The 18,447-nt window shown below is 43.7% G+C and overlaps 1 protein-coding gene across 9 annotated transcripts in view; it reads left to right on the forward strand.

The window, feature by feature from the left end:
* The window catches only part of DPF3 (double PHD fingers 3), a 458,181-nt gene that overhangs the window by 246,716 nt on the left and 193,018 nt on the right, over positions 1–18,447 (forward strand). For all 9 annotated transcript variants that reach the window (XM_073610451.1, XM_073610453.1, XM_073610448.1 and 6 more), the window contains one exon: positions 17,076–17,168. In XM_073610451.1, the coding sequence (XP_073466552.1) occupies positions 17,076–17,168 (93 nt within the window). The remainder of the gene's footprint in view (positions 1–17,075; positions 17,169–18,447) is intronic.

The following is an 18,447-nucleotide window of genomic DNA, read 5'->3' on the forward strand; positions in this document are numbered from 1 at the left end:
TGCTTTCTACAGGCCCAGGGCTGTGGATCCCCCAATAAAAAGGGGGCCCCAGTCCCCGAAGGTTTTTTAACGGAGCCCACTGTGAGTGGTGAAGATTGGGTCTGTTTGGTTTACCACAGAACCCTGCAGCCGGATAAGTTTAGGGAGATTCCTAAGAAATTTTTCTAATTCTTGTGGGTTTTCTCCTTTAAGTAAATGTTGCTATGCCTAAAGTCGCCCCTCGGGGCTGTCAAGAGCACGTAACTGTTCCATGCTTGTCAGTCTTGCTCAATGTCACAAGCTGCACGCTTCCTCCGAGCCCAAGCTCCAGGTAGGATGTGGGAAGGGTTTTTTTTTTCTTTTCTTGCCATGGGGCAGTCGGTGATATGCCATTACGGCGACTCTCCATCCACCTGCTCTCCTCTCTCCTCCACCCCAGCCCCCCCTCCACGTGGGATCCGGTCGGATCGGAGCCCCAGCTCGCGCAGGAAAGCAGTAATTTTTTGAAAAAAGATGAGGGGGCGGAAGGGGTGGTCGGAGGAGGGGGCGGAGCATCAGCGCGGCATCGGCATGGTTCAACGCCCACAAACGCGGGCCATGCTTAGCTATAAAGGTGCACTTTTTGCAGGTGAACACAGCTAAAGGAGGGACACAGAGCAGATGGATGGCATGTGAGTGTGGGTGACAGGCATTCCCAGGCACATTTACTTTACTTTAGCATCAGCCTGAGCCTTGATAGCAGCTGCAGTTGCTGAACTATTTTGCTCAGCAGTGGGTACATTTCTGGTAGTACCTCTGCATTTGTGCTTTGCACTATGGGCAGAAGGGGAGGTACAAATACCCCAAAAAATAGGGTATCAAAGGGATCTCCCTCAGGCTCTGAGGACCCCTCCTCTGCAACACCATCTCCCCCTGAAAGTCCTAGGGAGGCTGGCCAGAGTGAGCTGTTGGGGTCAGGGGCTGCAACTGCTTCCGGCATTTCAGCCCCTGTATATATTACTCAGGTGGTTTTTTCCTCAGCCATAAGTGGATTAGAGGAAAGATTAGTGGCCTTAATCGCATCTTCACAAAGTGGAAGAGAATGCATTAGGTCCCCGTCTACCACCCAGGACCCTCAAACAGAGGAACTCTGGGAAAGGGGAGACAAATCCCCCTCAAAGGACCCGGATGAGACTGATGACTCCTCTTTTGAGGAATCAAGTGAGGAAGGACCCTCTTCAGCTTTACAGGCTGAAAAATTGCTGGTGCATTCTCTTACTGAAATGGTCCGCTCCACATTTAGGTTACCCGTAACTGAGTCGGTTGAAAAGCCCACTTCTTCTTTGGGTTCACTAAAGCCTCCTCAAACTGTGCATGCTTTTCCTGTTCATTCATTGCTGGAAAAGCTTATTTATTCTGAGTGGGATCACCCAGATAAACATTTTTTCCCTCCTAAAAAGTTTTCAACACTTTATTCTATGGAGGAAAAATTTACAAAGATGTGGGGTATACCAGCAATTGACGCTGCTATATCCTCTGTAGATAAAAGTTTGACTTGTCCTGTTGACGATGCTCAAATCCAACCGATAAAAAAATTGGAATTCCTGTTAAAAAACATTTTTTCCTCTAGCAGGTTCAGTAGCTCAACCTGCAGTGGCGACAATTGGGGTATGTCAATCCTTGAGAGATCACTTGAAACAGGTGTTCAAGGTTTTCCCTAAACAGCAGGCCCAGGAGTTAGCGGAGCTGCCAGCAGCTTTGTGTTTTGCAATCAGAGATTCTATCCTTCAGACCTCTCGCTTTACGCTTGGGTTGGTGCATATGCGTAGAATCTTATGGTTGAAAAATTGGTCAGGCGAAACGCCATGCAAAAAGCTCCTGGCTGGTTTCCCCTTCCGTGGTGTAAGGCTGTTTGGGGATGATTTGGACAATTATATCCAAAAAATCTCAAGTGGGAAAAATACCCTTTTGCCAGTTAAGAAAAGGAGTAAATGTCCCTCATTTAAACGGGCTCTTTTTCCAGTGTCAGGGGCATCAGCCTTCAGGCAGTCACGACGACCTCCACCGTCAGGTTCAAGAGGTAAAACTGAGAGTCAACCCCAGGGACAAAAGAAGTCCTGGGGGAGGAACTCTACAAGACATTATGCTAAAGCCTCTTTATGCAGGGCCGCCCCCGCTCGTTCGAGTGGGGGGAAGACTGCTACAGTTCTCAAGGGTCTGGCAGGAGGATTTTTAGGACAGATGGGTGGTCTCCACAATAACTCTAGGTTACAAACTAGAGTTCCTAGAATTCCCATCTCCTCCTTTCCTCAGATGAAATGTTCCCAAAGACCCAGAGAAAAAGAAGTCTCTCTTTCGAGCGTTGGAGCGACTTTTGTCGCAAAAAGTAATCATGGTGGTTCCCATGGGAGAGCAGGGGTTGGGGTTTTATTCAAACCTTTTCATGGTGCCAAAGCCAAGTGGGGATGTCGGTCCCATTCTAGATCTCAAAGATCTAAACCGGTTCCTAAAAATTAGATTTTTTCGCATGGAATCAATCCGATTAGTTGTCTCCATCCTACAAGGAGGAGAACTTCTGGCATCAATAGACATCAAGGATGCATACCTGCCTATTTTCCCTGCTCATCATAAATGTCTGCGCTTCGAAGTGGAAAAATGTCATTTTCAGTTTGTAGCTCTACTTTCAGTCTGGCTATTGCACCTCGGGTGTTTACAAAGGTCTTGGCCCATCCTTTGGCCAGATTAAGGGCCCAGGGTATAACAATTATAGCTTACCTAGACAAACTGCTCTTAATAGACCGGTCGGAAGCCCCCCTAGACCAAAGTTTGGTCACCACAGTCAACTACCTGGAATACCTAGGTTGGGTCCTCTACTTAGAGAAGTCTTCTTTGAAACCAGTAAGTACTTGGGTCTGGTTATAGATACAACCCAGAAGAGGGTGTTTTTACCCCAGGCAAAAATCAGCGCCATAAAGGAGCTGGTTCAGGTAGTCAGGGCAAAGAAGGGTCCTTCTATTCGCCTTTGTATGAGGTTGTTGGGAAAGATGGTGGCTTCATTCAAAGCGGTTCCCTATGCTCAGTTTCATTCAGGACTGCTGCAAAACAGTATCCTGGCTGCCTGGAATAAGAAAGTCCAGGCGTTAGATTTTCCAATGTGTTTTTTGCCAATAGTGCATCAGAGCCTCAGTTGGTTGGTACCCGAATCTGCGGAAAGGGAAATCCTTTTTACCAGTTACCTGGAAGGTGGTAACAACAGATACCAGCCTTTCGGGTTGGGGAGCAGTTCTGGAAGAGACTACTGTCCAAGGGAAATGGTCCAAAATCGAGAGGACCTTACCCATCAACGTTCTAGAGATTCGGGCAGTGTACCTATCCCTAAAGGCCTGGACATTCAGGTTGCAGCGTTGTCCTGTCAGGATCCAATCCGACAATGCCACAGCAGTGGCTTATATCAATCACCAAGGGGGCACCAGAAGTCAGGCAGCCCAGGGAGAAGTAAACCAGATCCTAACCTGGGCAGAAAAGCATGTGCCGTGCATATCGGCAATCTTCATTCCAGAGGTAGAGAACTGGCAGGCGGACTACTTAAGTCGCCAGCAGTTGTTCCCAGGGGAATGGTCTCTTCACCCCGACATCTTCCTGGCTATATGCCAAAAATGGGGGATCCTGGACATAGATCTGTTTGCGTCCAGGTTCAACAACAAGATCGACAACTTTGTGTCAAGAACAAGGGATCCACTCGCATGCGGAACAGATGCGTTGGTAACCCCGTGGGATCAGTTCTCACTGATTTATGCATTCCCTCCTATTCTGCTGCTACCACTACTTCTTCGCAGGATCAAGCAGGAAAAGAAGTCGGCACTTCTGGTGGCCCAGAAGATATTGGTATGCAGAAATAGTTAAGATAGCGGTAGGGCCCCCATGGACCCTACCACCACGTCCAGACCTGCTATGATAGGGACCAGTGTTCCATCCTACCTTACAAACGCTAAATTTAACGGTTTGGCTATTGAAACCCACATTCTGAAGAATCGCTGGCTTTCAGGCTCGGTGATATCTACCTTGATTAATGCAAGGAAGCCAGCTTCTAGAGTCATTTATTATAGAGTCTGGAAGGCATATGTTTCCTGGTGTGAATCCAGGGGTTGGCATCCCAGAAAGTATGTCATAGGTAGAATCCTTGCTTTTCTGCAAATGGGGGTAGAGATGAAGCTGTAGTACTATCAAGGGCCAGGTCTCGACCTTATCGGTATTGTTTCAACGTCCGCTTGCTTCGCATTCTTTGGTCCAAAGCTTTACACAGGGGGTAGCGCGGCTTAATCCACCGGTTAGAGCACCTCTGAACCCTTGGGACTTGAATTTAGTTCTGTCGTTATTACAGAAACAGCCTTTTGAGCCGATACAACATATTTCCTTGGTCATTTTGACGAGGAAACTAATTTTGCTGGTAGCCATTTCCTCTGCAACAAGGGTATCAGAATTGGTGGCTCTTTCTTGTAAAGAGCCATATTTAATCATTCACAAGGATAGAGATGTGTCCTCATCCTAGCTTTCTACCGAAGGTGTTTTCAGGTTTTCATCTAAACCAGGATATTGTTCTGCCTTCATTTTTTACAGAACCCTGTTCTACGGAAGAAAAGTCACTACATTCTCTGGATGTAATGAGAGTGGTCAAAACCTCCAAAGACATGCTGGTAGGTTAATTGGATCCTGTCTAAATTGGCCCTAGTATAGGTATGAATGTGAGTTAGGGACCTTAGATTGTAAGCTCCTTGAGGGTATAGGGACTGATGTGAATGTATAATATATATATATGTAAAGCGCTGCGTAAATTGACGGCGCTATATAAGTACCTGAAATAAATAAATAAAATAAAAATAAAATAACCTATTTGGAGGCGACTGCTCAGATTCGGAAAAGGGATGTTTTGTTTGTGTTGCCTGAAGGTCCTAAAAAAGTACAGGCAGCGTTGAAATCTACTATTGCTAAGTGGATTCGGGAAGTAATTATTCAAGCTCATGGTTTGAAGAGGAAAGTTCCACTTTTTCAAATCAAAGCGCACTCCACCAGTGCTTCATGGGCAGTGCATTACCAGGCCTCTATGGCTCAAATCTGTAAGGCCGCAACTTGGTCTTCAGTCCATACATTCACCAGATTCTATCAGGTGGATGTGAGAAGGCATGAGGATATCGCCTTTGGGCGCAGTGTGCTGCAGGCAGCAGTATAAGGTCCTCAGGTCTGATTGTACCCTACTTTTTGATTGTGTCTCCCTCCCCTCAGATAGCATTGCTCTGGGACATCCCATTCAGTAAATACTGTGGCTCTGTGTCCCGTGATGTACGAAAAAGAAAATACCATTTTTTAAATAGCTTAACTGTAAAATCCTTTTCTTCGAGTACATCACGGGACACAGAGGTCCCTCCCCTCTTCTAATACACGTATATTGCTTTGCTACAAAACTGAGGTACTCCCAGTAAGGGGAGGGGTTATATAGGGAGCTAAACTTCCTGTCTAGGGTGTGCCAGTGTCCATCACCTAGAGGTGCCTATATAACCCATTCACTAAATACTGTGGCTCTGTGTCCTGTGATGTACTCAAAGAAAAGGATTTTTACAAGTAAGCTGTTATAAAAATCCTATTATCCCTGACCTTTCTGGTATGGCCTTCATGATGCTGTTTGTTCACTAAGGTTCTCTAATGTGGGGCGTGGCTTGGCAGTGGATGTAGCCGGATGCTGGAACATCCCTCTCTGATGAATATCCTTCCTATGATTCTGATGGCACCTCTTCTGCTCAGTACTGAACGGCACAGATCACACCGTTCGATTGCCTATACCCTCAGTGATCACCCACGGGTGTTCCCGAAGTTGACAGACATGCCAAAGCGTGACTACACCACCCACTCTCACAGACCATGCAACCCAAGATGGTGGCCTTCCTCCTCGGCTTGCGAAGAGCACGTACAGAGTGGCCGCACAGAAGTTCTTTACAAAGCCTGCTCATAAAGACCCGACTCCGCAGTCCTCACCCGGTGTTGGCAGCGAGGAACACTCTGATGCGGAAGATACGGCACCCCTGAACGAATCTGCTATTCTTCTGTTGGACTGGGACACTGCACTGGCAGACATTTTTGCCACTCATGTCACACAAGCCCCAGGCCCTGCAGAGCCTGAACCTACACTTAGAGACAATCTTTCAGCGGTTACAACATGTAATACCTCCACTGCGTCCCTTGACAATGATATTGAGGGGGTTAAAGCTGAGGTGTCGTTTATTAGACAAGACATGCAGAAACACGGGGACCGCACTACGGCCCTGGAAGGCCGCCTAAGCACGTTGGGGGATGACTGGACCCCCTTCCAGCGGGAGGTTGCTTCTACCCATGCCACAGTCTTATCAACATGCGGCGAAATTGGAAGACCTAGAAAATAGGCTGAGGAGAAATAATGTGGGAGCAAATGGTATCCCTGAGAAAACAGTGGGGAAAAACCCCAGTTACTTTTATCAAACAATGGCTATTTAACACTTTTGGGAAAGACTCTTTCTCCCCCATGTTTTCTGTATTACAGGCGCTGGAGTCCCAGCGCACCCATTGCCACCTGGCGCTCCTCCTCGCCCCTTCCTGTTTACAATGCTGAATTATAAAGACAGGAACATCATTCTCTCGAAAGCCAGGACCATGGGGCCTGCTATGGTGATTGCTATTTCTAAAATCTCACTCTTCCCTGACTTCTTGGCAGATGTCCAAAAAAGGAGAGCTCAATTCACGGATGTTAAAAAAAACGAATTGGCTGTAAAGAGAGAAGTTCACTCTTTTGAGAAGCCATCCTTAGCCCAGCAATGTTTGGATTGCAAGGAATATACCTTTAGGGAATATGCAGCGAATCATTGTCTACCTACTTGAACATGACAGTTCGTAGGGTTCTATACTACCTTTTACGATTGTGCCCCAGGCTCTTTTACCGAGGCGGAAACAAGGAAGAGCCTGATGATCTGCTACAGTACTTTTTGCTATACTACACTCCGTACCTGAGAAGCTTCTCATGCGGAGATGGCTAGCTAAGATGTTAACCCCTACAGTTATCCCATGCGGATGTTGTTTTATGCCTTTTTGGACAATCTGGGCCCAATTGGCCTGCTCTGTTTTCTTGATACTGGTCCTTGTCTGCGAACTTCTTCACATTTTTAGAACAGTTCAGTTACCGGAGACTTGGACTACCTTTATGGCTAATTTAGTGTTTTTCATTTCAGCTATACCTCATACGATCCTTTTATATAGAACCCTATTTTGCAATATGGGAGCTATTGGTTAGAAGGTAGGAGTGCTCTGACATGTTTGTAGTTCATCCTAATATCTGCTTTTACATGGACACATAATGGCTAAGAGTTCTTTAATACTCCTTTTGGAATGTGAGAGGTTTGGGTGCACGGGTGAAGCACCTGGCTGTGCAGCGTGTTGCCAGAAATCTGGGGTCCTCAGTGATTTGCTTACTGGGGAGAAGTCCCCCTTTTCTCCACGATTGTACAGCCATCAGTTCCACTCCAGATACTCTTTGTATGCTAGGGGAGTCAGTATTTTAATCCCCCATGATATCCAATTTTCATGTTTGCAAAATACTCATTGGGTCGCTATATTTTTCTGAGTTGTGTACCAGAGGGTATGTATTGTGTTCTGATCAATTTGTACATCCCTCCTCTGTTCTCCATAGAGGTCTTAAATTGACGGCTTCCATTCTGGCGGGTCACCCCGGTGTTCCCGTCTTGGTATTTGGCAATTTTAATAACATTTTAGATCTCTCATTAGATAAGTTTTCGCTCACCACTTTGTCGGGCCCGCTTCGGGAACTTGTCACCATTTGCCAGACTGTTGGCTGAGATGGGACTGAGGGAATGTATGGAGGACTTTGAACCCTCTGGTCAAAAAATTCTCCTGCTAGGCCTGGCTAATAAGGAGATGCTGCCAGTTGTCTCATTGGCTGACTCTGAGCTGAGAACCGTCTCTGATTACGCTCCCTTATGGATTAAATTGCTTATACAGGGGCAATTAAAACAACGATATTGGAAAATGAATCCTTTTTTGGTTTAAATTATTTCCTAACCCAGACCCGATTGTAGAGGCCATGGCCCATTTCTTTACCATTAATGAGAACACTGTTTCCTTGAGTATGCTTCGGTATTAGTTTAAAGGCCTTTTTAAGGGGTCAGTTTATTCATCTTATATCTACTATCAAAACTGGCACCAAGGAATTGGAGACCACTGTCTTAAGGGAAGCTGCTAGAACAGAATCCAATTATGTTACGCAACCTACAGAGGGCACTAGACGGGCATGGTTATCAGTGCAGGATATGGCCCTACAGGTTTCACTTACAAAGGCTGAGAACAAATGCTTTTTTCAGAAGCAGACTTTATTTGAAGAGGGAGAGGGTACAGGTCATATGCTAGCTATAATGGCAAAAGCTAATAGGTGCTCTTCTTTTATCCCTGCCCTCACTAAACCCACAGGGGAACTTACCTAATGATATTTTACATATCTTCTGAAATTTCTATATAGACACTTATTTTTCCAAAGCTTCCCCCACTCTGGAGAATATTAATTTATTTCTCTCCTATTGTCCCCTTCCCTCCTTAGACTCTTCTGATCAGTCTATGCCTAATGCCCCCCCTCACGATAGATGAGCTTGGTGAAGCTCTTGCTCTCTCTGTTCCTGCCAAATCCCCGGGTGCTGATGAATTGCCGGTGGAGGTCTACAAAAGGTATGCTGGGGTCCTTTTGCCTAGATTGCGTTTTTTTTTTTTTTTTAGAGGCCTTAGAAACGGCGTATCTTCCCCCCTCGATGATTGAGGCAGTCATTGTTCTCATTCTGAAGCCTGATAAAGATAGCTTATCCCCTGTTTCATATAGGCCCATTTCCTTATTAACCACAGATGTGAAATTATTGGTGTGAGTGCTCGCAACCCGATTAGCTAAGGTTATCGCAAAACTATTCATGGCGATCATACCAACTACATCTACGGCCTTAAATATACGCCGGCTGTTCCTTAAAATGATTGTAAAGGCTCGTTTTTTTTTTGTTTTTTTTTTAAATAACAAACATGTTATACTTACCTCCACTGTGCAGCTTGTTTTGCACAGAGTGGCCCCGATCCTCGACTTCTGAGGTCCCTCGGCGGCTCTCGCAGCTCCTCCCCACATCAGATAACCCCCTAGGAGAAGTGCTCTCCCGGGGGGTTACCGTGGGGGTGCACTCCCAAGTCCAGCATTCGGCGTCCAAAGACACAAATGCTTAGGGTGCATTAAGGTTTACAACCCCTTTAATCTCTAAATTCCTGTCGATAACCCTGGAAGGCGTGCAATTTTGTCACTAGACGCAGCCAAGGCTTTTGACAGCATGGAATAGCATATCTGTGGGAAACGGCACGATTCTGATTGAGAGACATATTTATCAAATGGGTAAAATTGCTATACTCTGCTCCAATTGCTAGGCTTCGTGTCAGTGGGGACCTGACTGCTCCTTTTTCACTTCACATGGGTACACAGCAGGGGGGCCGTTGTCGCTCCTGCTGTTTGCTCTTGCTATAGAACTTTTAGCTGCTAGTATTAGGACTTCCTCAGACATAGTGGGGTTTAAACGTGGAGTGTATTAAGACAAGGTCTCCATGTATGCTGATGATACTTTACTGTATTTGGGGGGATACAAAGGCCTCTTTACATAAAACCATGGCATTAATGGCCAAGTTTGGTGACCTTTCTGGTTTCTCCATTAATTGCAGCAAATCAGTCTTGCTCCCTCTGGATAACCCTCTATCACCCTCCCTGGGTGCCACTTAAGGTCTCAAGATAGTTACATCCATTGCGTACCTGGGGGTGCAGATTATGGCTGATCTGGCTGAGCATCTGCAGCTGAATTTGCTTCCTCTTATTAGGCAGTTTCAGCTGAAGTGTACTACGTGGTGGAAGCTTCCCCTTACGATGATAGGTAGAGCAAACCTAATAAAAATGGTGTGGTCTCAGCTGCTCTATATCCTACATAATATCCCACAATGGATACCGCCTCATTGGTTCATGCAAATTGATACTTTATTTCGCAACCTCATTTGGCAGAAAAAAAAAACAGCTAGAATCAGGTTGACCACTCTACAACATGATAAGGATCAGGGGGGATTGGCAGTCCCTATCCCTAAACTATAATTTGTAGCCTCTCAGATCCAGCATATGTGTGGGTGGTGTTTCCGATTTGGCAGACTCCACAAGTAAACTCCTCTTAGGCAATTAGCGATGGTCTTCAGCTTGTGTGGGGTCTAGGCTGGGCTCACTCCCCCAGTTGTCACCCCTGGTTTGCCGCTATTTGAACATCTTGCTTTAGGTCATTTCCATTACGGCCTATGCAGTGCTTGCACATGTTGCACTGCATGGCCCTGAGGTGTCACCGGAGGGAGTCATTTGTCTTTTCTTTCCACTTGGGACATTCGCCCCACTCAATCTCGCTCTGTGACGGCCGCTATTGGCATCTGTTCTTACCACCTTTCAGGTAACTGGTAAAAAGGATTTCCCTTTCCGCAGATTCTCGGGTACCAACCACCAACTGAGGCTCTGAAGTACTATTGGCGACAAATGCATCGGAAAATCTAACGCCTGGACTTTCTGTTCCAGGCAGACAGGATACTGTTTTACAGCAGTCTTGAATGAAACTGAGCATAGGGAACCGCTTCGAATGAATCCACCATCTTTCCCAAAAACCTCATACAAAGGCGAATAGAAGGACCCTTCTTCACCCTGACCACCTGAACCAGCTCCTTTATGACGTTGATTTTTGCCTGGGGTAAAAACACCCTCTTCTGGGTTGCATCTATAACCAGACTCAAGTACCCTAGTCTTCTTACTGGTTTCAAAGAAGACTTCTCTAGGTTGAGGACCCAGTCTAGGTATTCCAGGTAGTTGACTGTGGTGATGCGTGGGCACCCTGTTACCGTCGAGTCAGGTGATGCGGAAGTCCCATACTGCACACCTGACTGGGGCGTGTATATAAGGCTCTAGTTGTAGCCTCATGTTATGGCAACCACTTCCATTCGTGGGTCCCTATATCCGGACAAACTTTTACTTTATGACATAGATACAAAGAAAAGAGGGTGCACCAGCCTAGTGCATTATCTTTTGGTACATTTATTCAGAAAATATATTAAAAACTACTCACAAAAGTATAAGACAATCACGCTTTATAAGGTCTTTATCATATGGCAGTTCGTCTACTGATTGCAGACTCTGAGTCCTGGAGAATATACGAATGAACCGCTACTGGCTGACGCGTTTCAAAGGCATTCCTTCTTCATCAGAGCCTCGAGGCTCTCCTCTCTGGTGTTGGAGAATCATGCCTTGGTTGGAGAAGTGATGCAGGCCAGGGATAGGAAAGGTATATCTTCAGGGTCTATTCAACACTGGCCTCTGGTGTTCATGACCCCGCCAAGTTCCCATGCAGGAGTAAGTGGGAGCAGGACGTAGGCATTATAGATGGAGACACCTGGGATTTATGATTACAATCTATACCCTTGAGCTCAGTATCCCCTTCTCATAAACTGTCACAATTGTTTATTTTACATAGATCTTTTTATACGCCATTACAGTTATTCCGCTGGGGTCATAGAGAATTTCCCTTATGTCCTAAGTGTGCGCAACAAGAAGGTGATTTGATCCACTTTTTGTGGAGATGCCCGAAACTCCATAGATATTGGAAGGAGGCCACAAACACGATTTCTAATGTACTAACAGCGAAGATACCAATTGATCCATTAGTTTGTAACTTGGGGGCAATTGATGAGGAGATGTACCCTACTCCATTTCATATCACAATCATCAGGCTATTATATGTAGTGGGAAAACCGATAGCTAGACTGTGGTTGTCTCCTCAGTAAATCAATGGATCAATCAGGTAAATTCCCTCTAATGCGTGAACAATTAATGTATCAACATAGGCGAGCACACAGTCAATTCTACTTCATTTGGCAACCCTGGCTTGACTCCAGCACTAGCCCCATCCCCATTGATTTAGACCGATTGTTGCAAGTTTAGAACACTCATCCTATAGTCTGCTATATGCTGTTTAGGCAGTATAGGATGTATACTAATTTGTTAAATCTCCAAATGAGAAGCGCAGATACAGTGATACCTTGGATTACGAGCATAATTCGTTCCAGAAGAATGCTTGTAATCCAAAGCACTTGTATATCAAAGCGAGTTTCCTCAAAGAAGTCAATGGAAAATCGGATAATTCGTTTAACAGTCACCTCTGGCCAAATGCGGTACTGCACACTGTAGAGGCTTGAATCATCCTCATTTTGCGAGACCTGCTCGAAAACTGAGTCAGGATTCTTTTAAAATAATAGCTTGTATTTTGAAACGCTCGTTAACCGCGTTACTCGCAATCCGAGGTATTACTGTAATATACATATTGTCATTTCAAGACTGGTACTTTTCTCTAAATTTTATTTTTGTTCTTTTTCTTTGTCTGTGTGCGTGTATATGTACGTGGGCATATATATATATACATATATATATATATATATATCTGTGTGCGTGTGTTTACATGTGTACACAGATTTTGTTTATTGGTTGTTCTCTATAAGATCCATTTTGTTATGACGATAATGCCACTGGTTTGGTTGGTCAGTACTTTTATGTCCTTATGCACCTTGTATAGTAAGAGGTCTGTACATTTAGTGATTTTTTTTTTATTTTATATATTCTTTTATTTGTACATTTTTATACTGTATAAATGTATCTCTGATGAAAGACTATATTATTATTTGCTATGCTTTTCTTGTGTCTTAACATGGCTTAATAAACTCCCTTTTTGATAAAAAAAAGGTTCTCTAACAAACCTCTGAGGGCTTCACAGAACAGCTGTATTTATACTGAGATTAAATTACACACAGGTGAACTCTATTTACTAATTTTAGTTAGGGGTATCAGAGTACAGGGTACTAAATACAAATGCATGTCACACTTTTCAGATTTTTGTTAGTAAAAATTTTGAAATCCATTTATTAGAGCTGCATGATTAATCGTTAAGAATGGTTATCGCAATTTTTTCCCAGTTATGATCTTGACAAAGTATTTCCCGATTCTTTCTATGAAGAGAATTCTCTCTGCTCTGCTAAAGTTGACAGCCGTAAAAAAAAAACCAGGCAGAATAATCACAACATTCTTTAGCAGTGGAACTTAAGTATAAACATTGTCACTATTTGTCCTATAGATCAAAAGGAATACAATGAGAGGAAGTTTAACCACTTAAACACTAAACCTTTCTCTGACATTTGTTTGTTTCAAGTTAAAATAATTTTTTTTTGCTAGAAAATTACTTGGAACCCCCAACCATTATATATATCTATAGATAGATAGAGATATCTCTCTATCTATCTATAGATATATATATCTATCTATCTATATATACACATATATAGATATATATTTATTTTAGTAGAGGCCCTAGAGAATGAAATGGTGGTTGTTGCAATACTTTATGTCACACTGTATTTGCGTAGCAGTCGTTCAAATGCAATTTTTTGGGAAAAAATTACACTTTAATGAATTAAAAAAAAAACTAACCAGTAAAGTTAGGCCAATTTCTTTTTGTATAATATGAAAGATTTTACGCCGCGAGAATCGTGATCTTTTTAGTCTAAGCAAAAAAATTGTGATTCTCATTTTGGCCAGAATCCTGCAGGTCTACCACTTATCATTTTCCTTCCACTTCAGAATTATGTGCCACTTTGTGTTGGTCTATCAAATAAAATCCCAATAAAACACATTTATGTTTTTGGTTGTAACATGACAAAATGTGGAAAATTTGAAGGGGTATGAAAACTTTTTCAAGGCACTGTACCTACAGGTTGGTCTTTAAAAGACACACACACACACACATATATATATATATATATATATATATATACATATATACACACACACACACACACACAAACTATATATATATATATATATATCTATATACACACACGCAATATCTTACAAAAGTGAGTACATCCCTCCCATTTTTGTGAATATTTTATATCTCTTCATGTGACAACACTGAAGAAATGACACTTTGCTACAATATAAAGTAGTGAGTGTACAGCTTGTATTAAAGTGTAAATTTGGTGTCCCCTCAAAATAACTCAGCACACAGCCATTAACCACTTCAGCCCCAGAAGAATTGGCTGCTCAATGACCAGGCCATTTTTTGCGATACGACACTGCGGCGCTTTTAACTGACAATTGTGTGCTTGTACGACGATGTACCCAAACAAAATTGACATCCTTTTTTTCCCACAATTAGAGCTTTCTTTTGGTGGTATTTGATCTGCTCTACGGCTTTTTTTTTTTTTTTTGCGCTATAAACAAAAGAAGAGCAACAATTTTGAAAAAAAACCCCAATATTTAGTACTTTTTGCTGTAATAAATAGCCCAATTTTATTTTTTTTAAAAAAGTTATTTTTTTTCCTCAGTTTAGGCCCATATGTATTCTTCTATTTTTGGTAATAAAAAAAAAATCGCAAAAAGCTTATATTCATTGGTTTTCGCAAAAGTTATAGCGTCTACAAAATAGGGAATAGATTTATGGCATTTTTGTTATTTTTTTTTTTTTACTAGTAATGGCGGCGATCTGTGATTTTTATCGCGACTGCGACAAAATGGCGGACACATCGGACACTTTTGACACATTTTTGGGTCGATTGACAATTATACAGTGATCAGTGCTAAAAAAATGCACTAATTAGTGTATAAATGTCACTGGCAGAGAAGGGGTTAACGCTAGGGGCGATCAAGGGGTTAACTGTGTTCCCTATGTGTGTGTTCTAACTGTGGGGGATGAGACTGACTATAGGAGATGAGAGATCGTGGTTCCCAGCTCGTAGCTCTCCTCTCCTCACAAAACTGGAATGTGTGTGTTTACATACACACACATCCCTGTTCTGCCTCTAGTGGCCATGATCGCTCGTGGCTGGCGGTCATCGCGACCGCCGGTCACAAGCATCGGCACCCCCGCTGTGCAGCATGTGTGTGCGGGCGCCTGCTATCCCGCTTAAAGGGACCGACGTATAGCTACAACGGTTCGCGGGATTGTGCCAACCTGCCACAGTATAATGACGGCAGTTGGTCGGCAAGTGGTTAATGTCTAAATTGCTGACAACAAAAATGAGTACACCCCTAAGTGAAAATGTCCAAATTCGGCCCAAAGTGTCAATATTTTGTGTGGCCACCATTATTTTCCAGCAGTGCCTTAACCCCCTTGGGCATGGAGTTGACCAGAGCTTCACAGGTTGCCACTGGAGTCCTCTTTCACTCCTCCATGACGACATCACAAAGCTGGTGGATGTTAGAGACCTTGCACTCCTCCACCTTCCGTTTGAGGATGCCCCACAGATGCTCAATAGGGTTTAGGTCTAGAGACATGCTTGGCCAGTCCATCATCTTTACCCTCAGCTTCTTTAGCAAGGCAGTGGTTGTCTTGGAGGTGTGTTTGGGGTCCTTATGTTTGAAAACTGCCCTGCGGTCCAGTTTCTGAAGGGAGACTGATTGGATGGACACTCTATTATAGGCAGCCAGCTGTCAGAGCAGAAAGCAGCTCTATGGAAAGACAAAGGAGGAGACAGCAGCATCTGAGTGTAGTATTAAAAAAAACTCAATTTATTCCAAGGTAAAAAAAACCTACAAGATGAAGGCGTAAATCGAGCATATAAGGAGCCTCTCTTGCACGGATCCATAAATACCACAACTGACATGGCCGCTTCATGGCCTGAGGAATGAGCGCCGCCATACCCATTGCCTGCCTATCTGGTGATGTCAAGCTGCCAGCCCCGCTCGTCAGCCCTGGAGCCCTGTATACCACCAGCATGGCCAAGACTGAAGCCGGCACTAAGCAATGCAGCCCTGATTTACTCCATCTTGTGAGGTTCATTCTTGTGAAGTTGAACCTAATGTCGCTGAGCTTCACCTATCCTTGACACTACAAGGCTGCCCAGCTGAGAGAGCTGTGATAGGGAACTGCCAGTTGCATCCTTCTGTATTGCTCTCCAAGTGATAATGGTATCTGCGTATGCTGGCTGAATGGGGGCAAATAGGGGCAAATTGGCACCCGCACAATCAACCGCATAAGCCAGCTGAAGGTACCAAGATAGCCCCTACACATGCGCCCCATCCTGCTGGGAGCAGTTAGATGGCAGCATGCTGAGGCCTGCCCAGAAAAGTGGGCCAGGTCTCCCATGGGATGACACAGGAGCCTCTTAAAAGGTAAATAACCACAGCGCACTTGATCCACATGCTCCAGTACTTGCTAGTGCTGTACCATCAACCGCAGATCCGGACTGGCATCTACCTTGGAATACACCTTGGGAATTGTTCCCAGGGACAATGCAGAGTTACTTCCCTGCTTTGATTGGGCCCATCCCCCTCTATGATAAGACACTGGGCTCATGCACATCGCTCGAACGGTTGGGTTCAGGTAAGAAAAAGGGTGGGCTCTGAGGGCAGCTGCAGCAAAGAAGGGTTTTCACCTTAATGTATAGAATGCATTAAGGTGCAAAACCATGAGACTTTACAACCCCTTTAATACATTTTAAGCATTTGTAGGCGTTTTAGGGTGTTAACAACGCAATAATTATGCCATTAGATAGACTGTGAAATCAGCAATTACATAGGAAGTGTGCTACCACTCAAAACTATATATCTTTGGGTCACAGTGACTCTTATATGCAGAATGTAGCTTGAACAAAACCACATATTGTCAAAATTAGGAAAGAAGGACGAGAAAACAGGCGTAATGTATGACAAAAAGCTAGTATCCATTTTGTATCATAACTAAAGCAGTACTCTGAATGTCCATCTTTCTCAGAGTGGAAAAACATTGCTAGAAAACTGGTGCTATACATAAGAAGTAGAAAATGCTGTAGGGGGAGATTCCATTTTAGTACTTTTTATCTCCTTTCCCACATTTGAGTGTGTGTATGAACATGTACGGTCCTGTGTATTATTTTGCTTAGAGGTTTTTTTATTTTAAATTTCTTACAGTACTTTTCTTATTAGATTTGTTTCATAGTGTAATCTTATTTTTTTTTGCCCCCCTTAGAGAGTACTAGAAAATGATGAAAATGATGATGCAAACGGCGATGATGACCTTGATGAAGGAGTTCCTAAAAGAAAATACCGGAGTAGGGGGCGGGTAAGCAAGCTGTTTATTTTCTAAAGCACTTGTTACTACACTTCTTAGACTACAGAGAGAACTACTTTCACTTCTATTTGTACAGTCTTGCAGTTTTAGGTTTAACAGTGAAGCATAGAAGGCTTTACTTCAAAATAATTTGTCAGCTCTTACTAAACCTAAACACAGCTACTATATAGGGCCAATTTAGACAGTATCCAATAACTCTACCAGCATGTCTTGGAGTGTGGGAGAAAACCGGAGCACCCAGAGGAAACCCATGCAGGCACAGGGAGAACATGCACACTCCAGGAAGGTAGTGCAGTGGTTGGAATTCAAACCAACAACCCTAGTGCTGCTAGGCGGAAGTGCTAGCCACTGTGCTGCCAGCATTATGATGGGTGAGAGGCTGCAACCAGAGGTAAAGTGAAGAAGGATGGCTTCCGGCTTTGAGGCTCTGTGTTGTCTAAAGTGAACTGCTATCTTATAGCTCGTATTTGGTAGGCCTCCTTCAAACTACTGCATATAGTGTTTAATATGTTCTATTGTAATACAAAGTGTGGGGTTGTCTCCCGTAAAGGTTTGAAGGAAACTTGCACACTTTTTTCTAATGTTCTGTAGTTAGCCTTTTACAAAATAGTAATGTCTATGATTGGAGCTGATAAGATTAATCTAATCTATTCTGCTATCGTCTGTGGTTTGGGAGCTTTAATATTTAAGGATTTAGGCACCTGGCTGCATTTGGCAGATGAGGTAGCTTTGTTCCCCTATACTTGGAAGCAGACAAAAGTATGTTGTAGAATAAGAGGACCCATGGGTCCTGGCGAGAGTTCTGATTGTAATTTTTTCTATTAGTTAGACAGTTTGATGTTTTTGGGGTGATGTGTAGTGCCATTTGATCTCCAAACATGGTGTGTATTATGGCATCCAAAGAGTTAAATTTTGGTTTCATCTGACCAGATTATATTCTCCCAGTATTTCACAGGCTTGTCTAAATGTCGTGCAGCAAACTTTTAACAAGCTTCAACATGCTTTTTTAGCAATGGAGTTTTGCATGGTGAGCATGCATACCGGCCATGGCGGTTGAGTGCATTACTTATTGTTTTCTTTTAAACAATTGTACCTGCTAATTCCAGGGCTTTCTGAGGCTCTCCACAAGTGGTCCTTGGCTCTTGGACAACTCCTTTGATAAGTCTTTTCACTCCTCTGTCAGAAATCTTGTGAGGGACACCTGGTTATAGCCGGTTTATGTTGAAATGGTGTTCTTTCCACTTCCGGATTATGGACCCAACAGTTCTCA

This window comes from Aquarana catesbeiana, linkage group LG13, assembly GCF_042186555.1.
Source record: "Aquarana catesbeiana isolate 2022-GZ linkage group LG13, ASM4218655v1, whole genome shotgun sequence".
In the NCBI taxonomy this organism is placed as follows: Eukaryota; Metazoa; Chordata; class Amphibia; order Anura; family Ranidae; genus Aquarana; species Aquarana catesbeiana.